The sequence below is a fragment of the Cyprinodon variegatus genome, unplaced genomic scaffold, assembly GCF_000732505.1.
Source record: "Cyprinodon variegatus isolate N-32 unplaced genomic scaffold, C_variegatus-1.0 Scaffold22, whole genome shotgun sequence".
In the NCBI taxonomy this organism is placed as follows: domain Eukaryota; kingdom Metazoa; phylum Chordata; class Actinopteri; order Cyprinodontiformes; family Cyprinodontidae; genus Cyprinodon; species Cyprinodon variegatus.
Genome location: NW_015150475.1, coordinates 700,295 through 716,505, shown reverse-complemented (window position 1 = coordinate 716,505; position 16,211 = coordinate 700,295). Strand labels below are relative to the sequence as shown.

The following is a 16,211-nucleotide window of genomic DNA, read 5'->3' as shown; positions in this document are numbered from 1 at the left end:
AATGTAAACATACTGAATATAATAGAAAACATATATTTACACATAATTCGCCAAACATAGTTAAAAACGGTAACAAATTAACACAGGTATAAATCTGCTTTATATTATTTATTAAAAAATAACAAAACAATAACTAACAGTTCCATGTAAAGTGCTCTGGATCGGATCTCCGATATCTAATCCAGCTAATCAGTCAATATCAGAGCCAATATTCAATCCAGGTATTGGATTGGTGCATCTCTATCTATAACTTGTTTTTTATTATTGTGGCAGGTGGATTTTTGAGTCAGTTGATACTGGCTCAACCTTCTAGAGTACAAACACATTAACATTTTGCCCCTACCAATTTTAACTTCCTACCCATAAGCAAATCTTCTCATACTCATGTATGTAAATCAACAATGTGTAACTTTTGGCCAATAAGGACATTAGACTTGTGTATTCCAGGTTTGGGCCCCTGAAGACATGCAGCAACACTTAACTGACACAAAATTAAAAAGTCTTACTTTGCTTTTTGGAATCTGATAGCAGATCATTTTGGACTAACATACTGAGGGTTAGTCATGGAATTAATTGTTAAGAAAAAGCCACAGTCACAAATCTAAATTAAATCCCATATTAAGGGGGGTGCAGATCGTTGTAAAGTGGCGCTCTAGGTCACATGAGTTGTTCAGAAACTGAGCCCGACTTTTCTCAAATTACATAGGTGACTTTTTGAGAAGGGCAGCCTACACTGAGCAACGATTCACACACGAAATGTTGCATATTGACCCGAAGAATAATCTATCTTAAACTAAAGGTATAGTGGAGGATTTTCGCAAATTTTTGAAAAGACCCGCCCTCTCCACTTTAAAGAAATGCACATGCACAACCCTGTACATGCTCCCGAGAGGGAACGCCTATTAAAAGGCTGCAAGAGTTTGTGCAAGAGTTCAGCTCTGTTTACTATATGCTGTTTGCATCGCTCATGCAAGCTTACTTTTCAAAAGTAGATTTGCAATTTTTCCACTATGTCAGACTCACCACCCCTAAGTGAAAATGGGGACAAGCACGTCGGATGGCCTTACATACACATATCACCAGAATGATTGACAATTAGGAGGACCACTTATTTTGATGATCCACCCAGGAAAAGGGATATCCTCCACTATAACTTTAAGTTAATACTTGGGTGAAAGCTAACATAGTATTGCTTGCATATTGGCATTAGTAACAAACAATGTTTGATGTAATTTTAGGAATAAAACAAAAACTCAATAAAAGATAGGATAAAGAAAACTGATGAAATCGAGTGCTAATCTTGCTAGAAAATAAAAATGGGATAAAGATTTGGGATTTAAATCTAACTATAGTATAACAGCACATTAGGTTTAATTTTCAGAAGCAGAAGTGAATTGTAATGAGTGAAAGATGTCATGTATTCCAACATATTGCAAAAATGCAAATTATATTTAAAACTTAATGGAAAAAATTAAGACATTTTGCAAGGTATGGGGGGACAACAATAAGGATCACAAAAACCAACACACTATAAGGTGGCAGGTTATCCCAAAAATCAGAGCAAAGGAAGCATGCTTTAACTAGGGTATTAACCTGAGCAGCCACAGGTTATTACATTAAAAAGCTTTAGACTAAAAGGCAGCTTTGATGTTGTGGTAATGTGGTTTTTAGATGGGCAGCTGGAAGCTACCCGCAGCTCTCCTGTCTTTTGAGGTGCATGCAGCTCAAATCAGCTTCCTGTTCTTCAGCTGACAGGAGAGCTGTTGGAAGCCATCAGCCCAAGGTTTTAATAAGTCTCTAGAATGTAATACCACACTGTATTTCAGAGATGGTTCCTAATAAACTGATTTACATTTTTAAAAACGGCTGAGATATTTTGTTTTAAATCAAAAAATTAATAAACAATATGATTCGGATTTTTTTTTTTTTATCAAATTGAGACAGCTGCTGCTCTTGTTGCTCTTTTAAAGTGTACAAGGTAGCTAAAACTACAAAATAAAAGTAAAGTGATAACAACCCTTTTTAGACAGAAGCACTAAATATACATATAATTATAAATATTGATAATTATACATGATGTTTGCTTGTGTTAAATTTGCAACTTTGCTGAGTTGTCTGAAATGAAGTTATTCAGTCATTTATTAATTCCACACATCTAAAAGGTGCAGGACAAACAACCTCGAAGACTGGGATTAAATAATCCCGGCTCTGATTTATAGATAAACAGACTGAGGCCTTGTTCTTGGTTGCGGCCTTTAAACTTTTTTTTTTTTTTGTAGAATGTTTTATACCACCAGCTTCTAGCAAGGTTCAAACAATATTATATATTAGGTTGTAATCATGTAACTGTATTAAAAATTGCAGAACTTCATATTTTAGGGCATACATGAGGGCAAAAGCTAACTCGGAGTGTTAGGAAGTTGCAATGTTTTCAGATTTTTTTATTTCATTAAAAAATATTCTGTGTAATCTGTGTGCAATATACATTATTTGGGTATTTTTCTTGGGAACTTATCTAAAAACACACATTATACAGTTATTTTAGCTAACAAAATATACAGCTGGTTAAACAGAAACCTATGTGTTACTGAAACATTTAATTTCCCTTGGGGATTAATAAAGTATTACTGAATTGATTTAAATGTTAAAGCTTCTCAAATTGTTTTACCTAAACTGTCTGCCCATTAATAAATAATTCAACTTGGTGTAAAAAATTATTCTTCTTTAAGATTGAAGAGGCCATCCAAAACTGTCTTGGTTATCATTGATATTTCATTTGGTGTGTGTGTATTTGGTAAACTAAATTGTAGTAAATGATTGATTGATTGATTGACTTTATTGATATCACAGTGGAGAAATGTACTTGTAACATCAGCTCAAATAGTCAAAGGAGAAGAAGAAGGTGCCAAAGGAAGAAAAGGTGCATGGGATATATAAAGTATATACAGTGCATCCACATATGACAGCTTTTTTCCCCTTTTTTTTATTTATATCGTAGGAATATTATACAGGGTTATTGCTCAGGGTGTTTACATGGGTATTTATATAGCTGGATATAAATATAGTTATTGCACTGGGTGTCAAATATAGAGAAATTGTTATTGCACAGGGTATCAAATAGTAAATTGCACATTATACATTGCATAAGTTATTGCCATTGTAGAGTCTGGTTTCAGGAGGGACAAGCTGACCTGAGGTAGCGCTCCTTTTTACAAACAGGGTGTAAAAGTATTTCACTAAAGAAGGTGCTAAGCTCCTCTACAGATTGTTGCAGAGGGTGGAAGGTGTCCATGATGGATGCAAGCTTGGAAAGCACCTTCCTCTCAGCCACTTCCTCCACTGAGTCCTGATTGCAGCCTAAGACAGAAACTGCCTTTCTCACCAGTTTGTTCAGTCTCTTTCTGTCCTGCTCTGTGCTGCCAGGGGCCCAGCAGACAACAGCGCAGAGGAAGGCTGATGCCACCAAAGAGTCATACAAGATTTTAAGCTGGGGCCTGCTCACTCCAAAGGACCTCAGCCTCCTAAGGAGGCCCTTTTTATATAGGGTGTTGGTATTATAAAACTTGGTGTACTAAACAAAAGTGACAAGGAATGACTGAAAGACTTGGACTAACCACATCATGGCTGTGGTCCTGGGAGCCAAAAGAATGCTCCAAACGGCAGCGTTCTGTGGCACGCATGGCCTCAGTCAATCGTTCCCCCTGTGTAGCACCCTGGCAATAAAGAAATTAATGGATGGATGGATGGATGGACGAACGGACGGACGGACGGATGGATTGAAATTGATAACGCTGCTCTGTATTAAAGTACAGTAAGATAATAAAAAAAGTCGAGGTGTGTAACAACCTGATCGTCTGTTCTGCAGTCTTTGAAATGTTAGAACACGGTTAACAAAACCAAGTTCACGCTTAAAAGTTTCAAAACCCTGTACAATGACTGACTGCTCTGTGACTTTGGTCAGTTGTCTTATCTTATCCCAAGATTTCATTTTACAGGCTGTGATGAACTGTGGTGAACTAGAAAGGAACAGACATTTTTTAAATGAACTAAAATTTTATAATCTACCGATGCATCTTAGAGTGATAATTAATTCGGTGTATTATTAGTGCATTGCTCCACTTCAGTCCACAGTCATTTTTTGCAAATATCTAAAGCACATTGTATTCATAATTTCAGCAGAAATGTTTAAATTTCTCAGACCGTCTCAATATTAGAAATAAATTGCCTCAGAGTATTATCTGATTAGCAGAAGAGCCATTTAACTTTCTGTTGTCCAGCCTAACTAATTTGGACTCTGCTCTGTGGTTATGTAACCTAGTCTGACAGTATCTACAGCCGATTTATTTCCACTTCTCCTCTATGTCCTTTGACAGGCTAAACATATCTTTGGAGAAATACCCAGAAATAACTCAGTTTTCTTTTCACATAGCCAAGCCATATGGTTAGTATCTGCACTACAAACAATCATCCTGCATGTGACGGTAGGATTCACAGCGCTTCCACAGCGCAGATGATACAGACTGTTTTCACAGTCAGCTCAGCAGCCACAAGCCTCAGAATATGCCTTAACCACACACTTTGTTGAAAAATGTTTTGGATTGTGCCTCTTGCTGTAAGCCACATTATGTAAGTGCTGAGTGTGAGGTGTCACAAGCTGGCTGGGAGCCAGTATGGTGCTGTGGATGTTTGGTTGTGGGTGTAGGTGTTAAAAATATCTTGTATGAATAGCTCCTCCGAGGATATAAGCTCAGAGTGCAACAAATTATCATGCACCGCTGCTGTGATTGTGTTGTGAGATGCAGTGATGTAATGTATGATGGCTGAATCTACCTGCTAACTCATAAAAATGTCTATAAATTAATTGGGTTTTGATAGAAAAATTCTGTTGCTTAGTTATAAAGCACTGGAGCGGGCTATTTTTTTTTGCTAAATTCGCCTTTATATATAGCAACATAATATAATGAAACAATATAAACATCTATTAGTTTTTGTGTTTTTGTTTTTTTAAACTTATGTTATCTAAATTTTACTAAGAAAAGAAATGCTAACTTAAAAAATATACTTTTAAAAAATTGGGTAAACCTTTATGGAATGCAGTCATATCCGTCATACAATTGCTGATCAACTTTTAGGAAGTTTTTATTAATGTTATGACAACACATCTTTGCGGGTGACAGGATGCCTTGTCATCCATTCAGTCTTAAGCTCTCTTCACTTTTTGTTAGGATTTAAAGTGGTTAAAAAAAAAACTAAAACCATATACTCATTTTAACTAAGCCAAGCATTCTTCCTGATAGTGTTTACTTTGTCCTTTTTAAACATTAAAATTATGTTTGCTCTGGGAGGATCGCTAGATGCGTCCGCTTTTGAAAGTACTTCCTAGTTTAGTAATTGCATGCAATGTGCAACATGGTACCTCTGGGTAGGTGCTCTATTTGAGGTAAATATGCTTAAATTTACTAACAAATGGACCAAATAAAAAAAAAGTGAACAGAAATAATGAGCTTCAATTGGGGAGCCTTTGTATGCAACCAGACCAAACTACTGCTGTAGAAATTCCTCTTAGAACATGACAGACCCCTTTAAGCCAGGACTCTGGTAGGGCAACTCCAAAAAGTTTTATGCATGTGATACCTTCGTTAATTGCAAGTATGCAATTTCAGCAGGGTTGCTATTAGTCTGTTTTTTCCTTCTAAAAAAAGATGACCATGTTTCTTTGGTAGCTTGATAGTAACTAGTTATATAATTACATTTACTTAAGTAACTTTTTGGAAAACAAATGAGTCATTTTAAATAACTATACATTTTACTTTTACTTGAGTTTTACTATTTTGCAATATTGCTTCTCTCACTTAGGTGGAATTTCATGCTGTTCTACCCACCTTTGCTTATTTCACAGAATGAAGATCATACAAGTTTGGGCCAACAATGCACAAAACAAAAACACTTCCAGTCTAAACTCCAGTCAGACTTCTTATTTGGAAACATGCTCCCCTGTTTTGATGTTATTTTGTATTTGCTGAGTCTGCTGAACAATTTGAAGGGCAAGCTCTATTTACCATTTATAATAAAAACAAATAATTTGAAAATGAATTTCTTCTCCCTGAAAGTATGTTTTTTTTTGTAAAGATAAGTATGCTACATTCATTTATTAGTAGATTCTTTTAAATCTGCAAAAACAGTATTTCTTTGTTTCTGATTACATTTTAACAAATTAAATCAGCCCTTATATTTTTTCATTATTTACCCAGTACCACATACTTATATAGTCCAACTTTATTTATGTTTGAATGGTCATATTTTACCTTTATTTGAGTAAAATAAAAAATAGGTATATTGTAGAATTGCTATTCCGCCTGTCAACCCTACCAACCTCTGGTGTCATATCTAGCTTAAACACACAGTCATGTCCAAGTTTAAAAAAACCAGGCCCAAACTTCCACTCTTAGAGAAAGTAAACTATGATAGAAAGCAGACAAGGTAGCAACAAATACAAGCATGGTGGAGTTAGCATCATACTTTAGGCTGGTTTATGCTTTACGCTTCTGCAAAGTCTGAGTCGAAATATTGTAGACAAGAGACAGTTCCTACTGGTTAAGGGTGACTAATATAAACATCTATAGAAAATCTACAATTTAGCACTTAAATCTTATCACAATCAACTGAATCTGAACAACTGGTGGTGAGAAATTTGTGATTACATTAAGAAGCATTGAAAATGAAACAACTGCTGAAAACTGTGGTATCGTTGGAGGTTTATAGCAGACAATATACCCACAGTAAAAACTGTTTTGGGTAATGGATCAAGAAGAGAATCTTTATGGAATGGCTCTCTGCTTTGAACCTATTCTCAAACAATGCATTATGATTAAAGACAGGCTCCATACCACCAATCCTAAATGTATAAAATAATTCTGCCAAGAGGAATGGACGATGGAACACCAAGAATTATGCCAAAAAAGTGTTGCTTTCCGCAACTTACTAGGATAATGAATAGAGGTGAGTATTGGCATGAGTGTTGCGATTCGATACATGGCGCGATACTTGGGTCACGATACGATATTATAACGATATTGCAGTAGCACTATATATTGCCATATTTTCCCCAGCTATCAAAATCAAATGATGAGATAAAACAGCAAGTGCTGTATATTTTCATCAGAAAATATTGATTAGGTATTATTATCCATGTTGTTTGGGGTTTTCTTCCACTGTGACTTCCTTAAATACAGATTTGGTGCTGCACGCACAGTTAAAGGGCTCCACAGCGCTTTCTGCCAGAGTGGTGGTGCAGAGGTAGCCCATTTTCCCATCAATGTTTTATGTAACCATTTTTTTTTTAAATAGATACTAAGAAGTGAAAGATTGATATTATATTGGGCAGCCGAATATCACGATATATCGCCAAAAGGATTATTTCCCACACCCCTAATAATGAATATAGCAAAATATGCAGGAATATTCAGGAATATGCAGAAACTGCAAGTTCTGTACCAGCTTTTTTCCTGCTGCCATCAGACTGTTAAACTTTTGGAACTCTAATCAAGTCAGAAATCGAGACTGCATCACACTTGTAAGCATCATATTTGCACCACATGGGGAATTTTTAAATACCTTTAAATAGAGCTCAACTCAATGTTTCTACTGCATTTGCTCTGTATTCTTCTGATCACTGGTGCACTTTAAAAATGGAAATGTTAATTTCACTGTACGCTGCTCACTTACTGTTGAAAAGCTGTATGCATCTAAATTTTGTTTTGTATACACTGTGATTACAAAATGGCAATAAGGTTTGTCTTAGTCTAAGTCTATTTAAAATTCTTATTTTAAAAAGGAAGGTATTCACTTGGATTTGACATTATTTCAACATATGCTCAGAAGGAGTGCAGGTAAAATGTCCATGCACAACTTTGGGTTAGTTCAGAGAATATCTGGGGTAAAACCTGCAAACTTTCCACTTGGTCTGAGGAAAATATACATTCACTTTTCATACTAGCTGATCTCATGGACTCCTGCTCCTCTTTACACTCTTTTTACTGAGCGATGTAAACAGAGAGAAATTTTCCTCTGCTTGTTAAACCATCTTTCTACTGCCAAATGCTGCTCAGCACTACCTTAAATGCATCCAAAGCTCACTTTTCCTGTTCCACGCCTTCAACTTTTTAGACATGGTTAAATGTAATATACTAGAAAGTCTTGGATCAGTAAAGCCAGTTTATTAGAGTAATTATGAGTGCCACACAACACTCGTGTTACTATGTTCTCCTGCTTGGACCTGAGGGGGGGAATTTTAACAATTATAAATAAGCCTTTTGGGGAAGAACTGTCTACTGGGGAGAAAAAAATGAACCTTAATTTACTAAAGAGCTATATAAAAATAGTATCATTCAATATACTGTTGAAATTAATTAGAAGTAAAAAAAAAATGATAATAGGAAAGTGCAAGATCTGTGCTGCAAAGAAAAGAGTCCAGATTAACATAAGATTAACATTCATAATTAAATATTTTCTATTCTGAGCCAACTTGATATACCATATTGCCTATATATTAAAGGTTAAGCTGTTTAGCCATATCCCCTACAAAACAAAGTAGGTATTGAATTTAAAAACAAATCGATGAGCAATAATATCCCAACTTTAGCTTTCTTACCCATCAACAGTATAAAGCCATATATTAACACAATGCACAGCACTGTAGGAGCCATACTTTCCAATGAAAACATGTAAACTAAATAATCTCACTGCATCTCTGTACCTCCCCATGCATCTGCCGCCCTGGGCAGAGAGCCACATCCCAGATATTAAAAAACAGTACTGTTAATGCCCGTTCAATAGAGACTTAGAGTTGAAACAGAAGATGAACGTTACATACCTTGGAAGACATCCACATGCCGATTATCTTATGTGCTCTGAGATAATCAAAGTCCTCTTGAGCAAAAAAAGAAATAGATTATATGTATCTTTTTGTGCACAGAGTCCAGCAGAAAGGAGGGAAAGATGCTCATAATCTCTCCTTTGAAAGAGTTCCACGTCAGAGTCTTTTATGCCGTAACTTCCCATCTTCATCTTTGTAAAGGGATACTGTCATTTTGAGGTGCTCTTAATGAAAACATGTTGTAGACTAGGCTTTAGGATGATCCGTAGAAAACCTGGGTCTGAGTGACTTCTCCAGCCATTTTAAACAATGATGACTCCTGTGCTTAGCTCTCATGGTGGGTCTTTTTATTTTTGGCCTCTTATGGAAAAGCTTATTTCATTATAGCCCTGGTTCATTTAATGCCTGCTTTATGATCTCATCAATGTGTAGATAAGTTTTGTTTGAGTATATTAAATGGACATTGATTAAAAACCTTCTCTCTTAGGCTTTTTATATAATAGAGCTCAGAGTTGTTGTTTTTTCTTCTCTGGCAGCCTATGTGAAATAGTTTCCCAATTTTCTCTACTCATACAGTCTGTATCCAGGTGAGCAGAGTGCTGCCATCTGTATGGCCTACAGTTACTGTCTCTAACCCAGCGCAAATTCTACATTATAGTGCAAACAAATTTAAACTTTATTGCATAACAGCAAAACAAACGACCGTCCCTATCTCCTGTAATGTGACAGATGAAAGTCATAAAGTGCGAATGCATAGCCTGGTGCCTAATTCAGATTCCATGTCAGATTTGGAAGCCCACACTGAATGAACGGATGTATCTGAGTCTATCAGGCAGATAGAAGCTCTCGATGCCAATTGATGCCCTATGAGTGTGAATGTGTGCGTATGAGAGGCGTGCGTAAAACCCATAGGCCTATTGAGGGGGGATGTTATTCAGCTGCTGTTGGGCAGGAAGTGTCTTTAATCTGATGTTGTTCTTATTTAGAAAACAATAGGATAAAACTTTAGTCACACGTCAGTCTGAATTGATTTAGAGTTTGTACTGTTTTTCCTGCTTATGTCTGTGCCGTTTCCTTTACTGGGGCTCTTGTCCAGCCCGCAGAGCGACTCCGTCACCCCCTCCTCCATCTCCATGTACTCCCCTTTGTCACCCATCGAGGAGCCAGAAGGAGAGCCTTTGAACTTCCTTAGAAAGTCTGGGAAATACGGGCAGGCGGGCGGCATGCTCTCCACCACAGGAGACTGGTCCTCGTTGTCGGTCTCCCGGTGGTAAAAGTAGTTAAAGTTGGACACTATGACGGGCACCGGGAGCGCGATGGTCAACACGCCCGCGATCGCGCACAGGGAGCCCACTATCTTCCCACCGACTGTGATCGGCTTCATGTCGCCGTAGCCCACCGTGGTCATGGTAACCACGGCCCACCAGAAAGCATCCGGGATGCTGGTGAACTGTGAGGTGGGCTCGTCCGCCTCGGCGAAGTACACCGCGCTGGAGAAGAGGATGACGCCTATGACCAGGAAGAAGATGAGGAGAGCCAGCTCCCGCATGCTGGCGCGCAGAGTATGTCCCAGTATCTGCAGCCCCTTGGAGTGCCTGGACAGTTTGAAGATGCGGAACACCCTGACCAGGCGGATTATTCTCAGGATGGCAAAGCTCATCGCCTGTTGCCCGTTGCCCTGATGCTGCGCCAGATCCGTGCCGAGGGTTATGAAATAAGGCAAAATGGACACGATGTCTATAGTGTTCATGATGTTTTTAAAGAAAGCGGGTTTGCTGGGGCTCGCAAAGAAGCGAACTATAATCTCAAAGGAGAACCAGATGATGCAGACCGTCTCCACGATGAAAAACGGGTCGTTGAAGGGCGTAAATCCGTGGTCGGGCTGAGAGGAGTTCAGCCGTGGCTGGAGGTACTCTTTTTCATCCCTGAACTCCGGCAGCGTCTCCAAGCAGAAGATGACAATTGAAATGACTATAACCAGGACGGAGACCACCGCTATCCCTCTGGCAGGAGTGGAACTCTCCGGGTACTCAAAAAGCAGCCAGATCTGGCGCTTGAACTCGTCCTCAGGCAGAGGTTTCTCCTCCTCTTTCACAAACCCTTCATCCTCCCGAAACTTTAGGATTGCTTCCTCGCCAAGTTCATAAAACTTTACCTCCTCTGAGAAAATGTCAAACGGGACGTTGGCGGGTCTTTTTAACCGCCCTCCTGACTGGTAATAGTAAAGAATAGCGTCAAAACTCGGCCGGTTCCTGTCGAAGAAGTATTCGTTCCTCAGCGGGTCGAAGTACCTGATCCGCTTATCGGGGTCTCCCAGCAGGGTGTCCGGGAACTGAGTGAGAGTCTTGAGCTGAGTTTCAAACTTCAGCCCCGACACGTTGATGACCACCCGCTCGCAGCAGCCGCAGTCGCTGTAAACGTTCTCGTATCCGGACTGGGGTCGCCTGTCGGTGATAGACACCGTCTCCTCCTCATCATCCATGTTGCACAGAAAGCTCGACCTCTTGCTCCCCCGGCCACCCCCCGCCGCCTCTCCCCCTTCTACCAACTCCTCCTCCTCTTCCTCGGCCTCCTCCTCCTCTATCATGATGTCCTCCTCGGATCCGAGCAGCGCCAGCTCAGAGTGGCGCAGGTCTCCACCGAGATTCCCCCGGTTGCGCCTCCACCGACCGACGCCGCGCTGCTTTTTCCGCTCTCTGAGAACTCTGTGCTGCTGTTGCTGTTCGGGCTCCTGCTGTGAGGAGGAGGAGGAGGAGGAGGAGGAGGGGCGCGAGGCGGCGCCGCTGCTGCTGATGTTGCTGGAGGAGGAGGAGGAGGAGGTGGCGGCGCGCGGTTGATGCTGGCGGTTGTTAAGGAGATGAGAGCCCGAGGAGGTGGCGGAGGTGGCCCCCCCTGCGCCTCCCTCTGCACCGGAGCCTCCTTCGCTCGATGCAGCCACAGCCGCCGCTCTGGTCTGAGCGACCTGGCGCTCTCTCTCGCGCTCCCTCTCCCGCGCGCGAGCTTGGGCATATCCGTACGGCAGGTGACTGTTGCACCCGCCGTCCGCACCCACCATGGCAAACTCCATTTTTCTAAATCCGAGGTTCGGTCTAGGAAGGCTACAGCAGCCTTCTCAAGGTGGATGCAGACCAGTGGATAAAAGTTGCAGTTCCGTCGCGATGCGCAGAGATGATGAGACATCAACCGTTTAGAAAGTCAGACTAACAGACGCACATCAGTGAGGTCCAGGTTGACTGGAGCCCGCTTTGCTTCTTACATGATAAAAAAAAAAAAAAAACACTGATGAGCATATCTTGTTGCGCTCGGTGTATAATTCATGACATCATTACCATAACCAGAAAACACCAGGGCCGTGGCATAGCCTGTTACGCAGACGCGGTGTCAAACTTGCAGCGCCCTTTCTATGTTCAGCATGATAAATCACCGAGACATCAAGCGACACCCAAACAGTCTGTGCTCAGTTTCCTTGATGCCCATCAGGTGGTTAATTTCACCCCCAAAAAAGCATCTTTTGATCCTCCTCGGTCGCCCATGGTTACCATGATTGTTTTAAAGGATCTTCGCTCTTACATGTTGGAGCTCCGATTAATCTGATCGACTTTGCTCCTCCGATGCGCTCAGCAGCTGGCAGGAAGAAAAAAAAGAAAACACCAATAGGTTTATGCCAAAAAAAGAAAAATAAATAAGGGATCCGTTTATGTTAATGTTTTTTTTTTTTTTTTTTTTTTTTGGGTGAACAACCCATATTACACAACTTAACCGCTCTATTACTATAATTGGCAATAGTAAACAAACATTCTAGATCTAAAGCAATATATATGCTCACAAAAAAAAATCTTTTCATAAACATTTTCAATCTTTAATCCATACTTACATTTTAAAAAAGGGGGGCAAAAATAAATCGCCTCCTCCCACTAACAGAAGAGGAAGGATGCTGGGTGAGGATGCAGCTCTCCTTCTGCGCTCATCCCCCCGTCTTGATTTTGGGGTGTAAAATAACAAATCCCTCGTCGTATCCAGCGGGCGACCATATCCACATCTACGTCCAGTAAATACATCCGCGCTCTGACGCACTCTGAGGAGGACACTTTTTTTTTTTTTGGCTACGTCTCGACGCCTTATTCCAATTCAACAGGATCTAGTGGCACCTGATCCCCCGTATGTGCTGCATCGCTCCTGATATACCGTCGACAACAATCATGACAACAACAAAAAACGGAGAGAGAGAAGGAGAGGGCATAACCAGGTGTGCCAGCAACGAGTTGGCATCAGAGACAGTTCCATTCGATTGCAGCAAAAAGAGAAGAGGGTTGATAAAAGTTTATATTGGCACAGGCGAGGCTGGATGAGCCCATGGTTGAGTCTGAGCATCACACATCTGTCTGTCTGCTTTAGCTCTACCTATACTCCCGTATCCCTCCCATTGTGTGTGATGATGGAGAGTCTAAAGTCGATCATGTACCGCAGCGCGCGCAGACGGTGCTCGGTCCTCCCCCAGTGGATGCGGCCGGTCACTGCGCACCGCTCTGCAGTCTCACAGCCTGCTCTGTCCTTCATAAGGACGCAACCGGTGGCTTCTCTATGAAAAGTTACGCGTTACTTTGCGTTCATCCCAGCAAAATGAAGGTTGCTGTAAAGCATGATGCCCATCTAATAATCCTTTATAGGGCAAGTTACCATTTTTGATCACTTGCATACTCCTTACAAATGGAGTGCAATTTATTTCACTCTCAGGGTGTTTTTCATGAATTTCTTATAGAAGCACTTTTCTTATTTTTCTTAATTTATACGGGGAAGTTGGCGTTTCTTGTTATTACATTGACATTCATTTATGCCATCAAAATATGTATATTTTTTTTAACGTTACAAAGGTAATAAGGCCTTGTCCTCGATTCCAATAAAGCACTACAAAAATGATCTACACATTTGTGAAAATGTCTTAAAATAAGTGTATTTACCGTTAATTTGAGTAGGTAAATAAGAGAATCTCCCAGTTGAAGGAGCATTGTTATCCTTAAAATCAGATTATTTGATATTATGCACTTCAAATAGGAGACTGCATTTATTTCCTTTATTTTAAATGTAAATTTTCTTATTCCATTTGCAAAGTATCTCACCCGCTCAGTTCAAGAAAAAATGCACTTATTTTAAGAAAAACCAACTTACTTAGATTTCAGTTTTTGTGCAGTGTACTCTTTGCTTGAAATTTAGATAGTCTTTCACTGAATGCCCTATAAGGGTTAATAAATAAGCACATAAATCGTTGGGGGGTCAGTCTGTTTCCATAATTCTGGTCAATTTAAGAGCCTCTTGTGTTCATCTGTATTTGATCTGACTCTGTATTGATCTGCAAATTTAGGTTTTATTTTTAAAACACATATCTAACCTTTATCTGGGATTCCAAAGAAAGGTGAAGTAGGTAAAAAAAAAAATTGACTATTTTTCAAGGCTGCACTTTTAAAAAGATGAAATTGCCCAGTGAACTGTTTCCAAACAGAATTTCTTTTTGTTTTACACTTGTGTCAACAAATAGACAAATAAAATCTGTCTAAAGTCTATAAAGTATAAAGTAAAAGGATGTGTTCTTAGTTTAATAGAGTTCTAAAAACAGCCAAGGTAAAAATAAAAATGTTTTTTATTAAATCGATACTTTGTAATAATTCAACTGTAATAATATATGTTAAACTGGCTTTATAAGCTATTAAAACAATTAAAGGTCAGGCTCCAAAAAACTTTTTGTGCTGATGCTGAAGAAAACTTTTTGGGAAAGAACTTGACTCTTCAATCACTCAACAAGTAACACACTACAAGTGTTCACAGTTAAAAGCTGCTTCATTTACTAGTTTTACTATTCATAAAGAGCAGGCAGTATTTTAGAAGTATTTCTTAAAGCTTTGAAATTCTTTGCATACATTAGAATTACCTCTGGGACTAAACTCTGTTAACGCCCACTGATTCTGCCTCCATCCAGTGCATGATTAATACAGCCCTCTAATGGGAATATCACCTGTTTAGAATGAGGAATTAGTATTACTCACTTGGTATTTGCGGATATTAAAATCCTGCAGAGTTATGTTTAAAAGTAAAAACTTACACTTTCTTAATCCATTCAATATAAAATCCTCAATCAAAATTGGAATGATGTTCCAACCTACAAATAAATAAGTAAATAAATGAGGTGTTATAAATAAGCCAATATATTATATTGGTATGATACAATTTCTTGTGCTGGAATTACAGTATCAGAGTAAAGGAAGAGTACTAAAGCACACCACACTTTTCAGGTTAGAATTTTGTTTATAGCATCACTTTTTGTTTAAATCAGACACTTTTAAAATGCAAATTTGATTCAACTTGTTAAAAGTAATTTTGGTTTTAATGAAAAGGTCCAGTCCCTTGTCAAGAACCTAAAACTTCACAAGACATTTTATTCAAAGCGGATGAAGAAATAAGTCAGTCTGTCAGAAAAAAGGAAACGCATACATTCTGGAAAAAAATAACAAAAAATACATTTTCTTCCTTTACCCTGAGATAATATCTTAAGTAGAAGAAAAAAAAAAAAAATTATCCATGTGGACAAAGGAACGCTCTACATTTCGATGTATTTACTCATCATGTGGAAACATCTAAATAAATGAAATGATCAAAGTCTGTGTGCCAGCAATTCCTTGAGAGAAATGTCTTGAATTATTTTATCATTTAGAGAGGAGCAGCCTGAAATGCATTTATTTATTGGAGACATACACACCAGCTTGAAGATGGTAACACAAGCGTCAGCATAACAAATTACTGCACTTAAATATTAATTAATCAAACCATGCTCTATATTTGAAAGTAATTAAGGGTTCAAATACTTTTATATTGATTTAGTATCATTAATGTTGCCTCATTTGCTTACATGATTTCCATTTTTGTGCCAAACTGAATGCTTATGGAAATGTGTTATTTTCAAAATGAAGGGCCTGACAGTTAAAGGAAACTATGATGAACTGTTTACAGCTTCGCCAGATAAAGAGGCGCATTAATCTGCTGTTCTGTTGCTATTTCTTTCATGAAACACAGACGTTGAAACACCTGAGTCCCTGTCACTGATCATTCAGCTGATTGCCTCCATAGATTTATCTGGATCCCATTGGGCTACAGAAGAGTAAAGGTCCAAATCAATGCACATTTGAAGCGTACTACTTTAAAGCTGATTGCTCAGAGATTTTTTTTTATTTTTTTCCACTACAGAATCCCTTCAGGGCTGCTGCTAGAGTACACAGCAATCATTAGCCATATCCAATTCACCTCTGCCCATCTGATTCATTAGAATCAAACGTTCTAATTAGGACAG

General features: G+C 39.0%; 1 protein-coding gene across 2 annotated transcripts in view; it reads right to left on the bottom strand.

Moving 5' to 3' along the window:
- The window catches only part of kcna4 (potassium channel, voltage gated shaker related subfamily A, member 4), a 63,044-nt gene extending 49,519 nt beyond the window's left edge, over positions 1-13,525 (bottom strand). For both annotated transcript variants that reach the window (XM_015391136.1, XM_015391128.1), the window contains exons 1-2: positions 12,750-13,525; positions 8,873-12,499 (exon numbers count right to left, since the gene is read on the bottom strand). In XM_015391136.1, coding sequence (XP_015246622.1) covers positions 9,885-11,942 — 2,058 coding nt within the window. In that variant the 5' untranslated portion in view covers positions 11,943-12,499; positions 12,750-13,525 and the 3' untranslated portion in view covers positions 8,873-9,884. The remainder of the gene's footprint in view (positions 1-8,872; positions 12,500-12,749) is intronic.
- Positions 13,526-16,211: the final 2,686 nt, after the last annotated feature.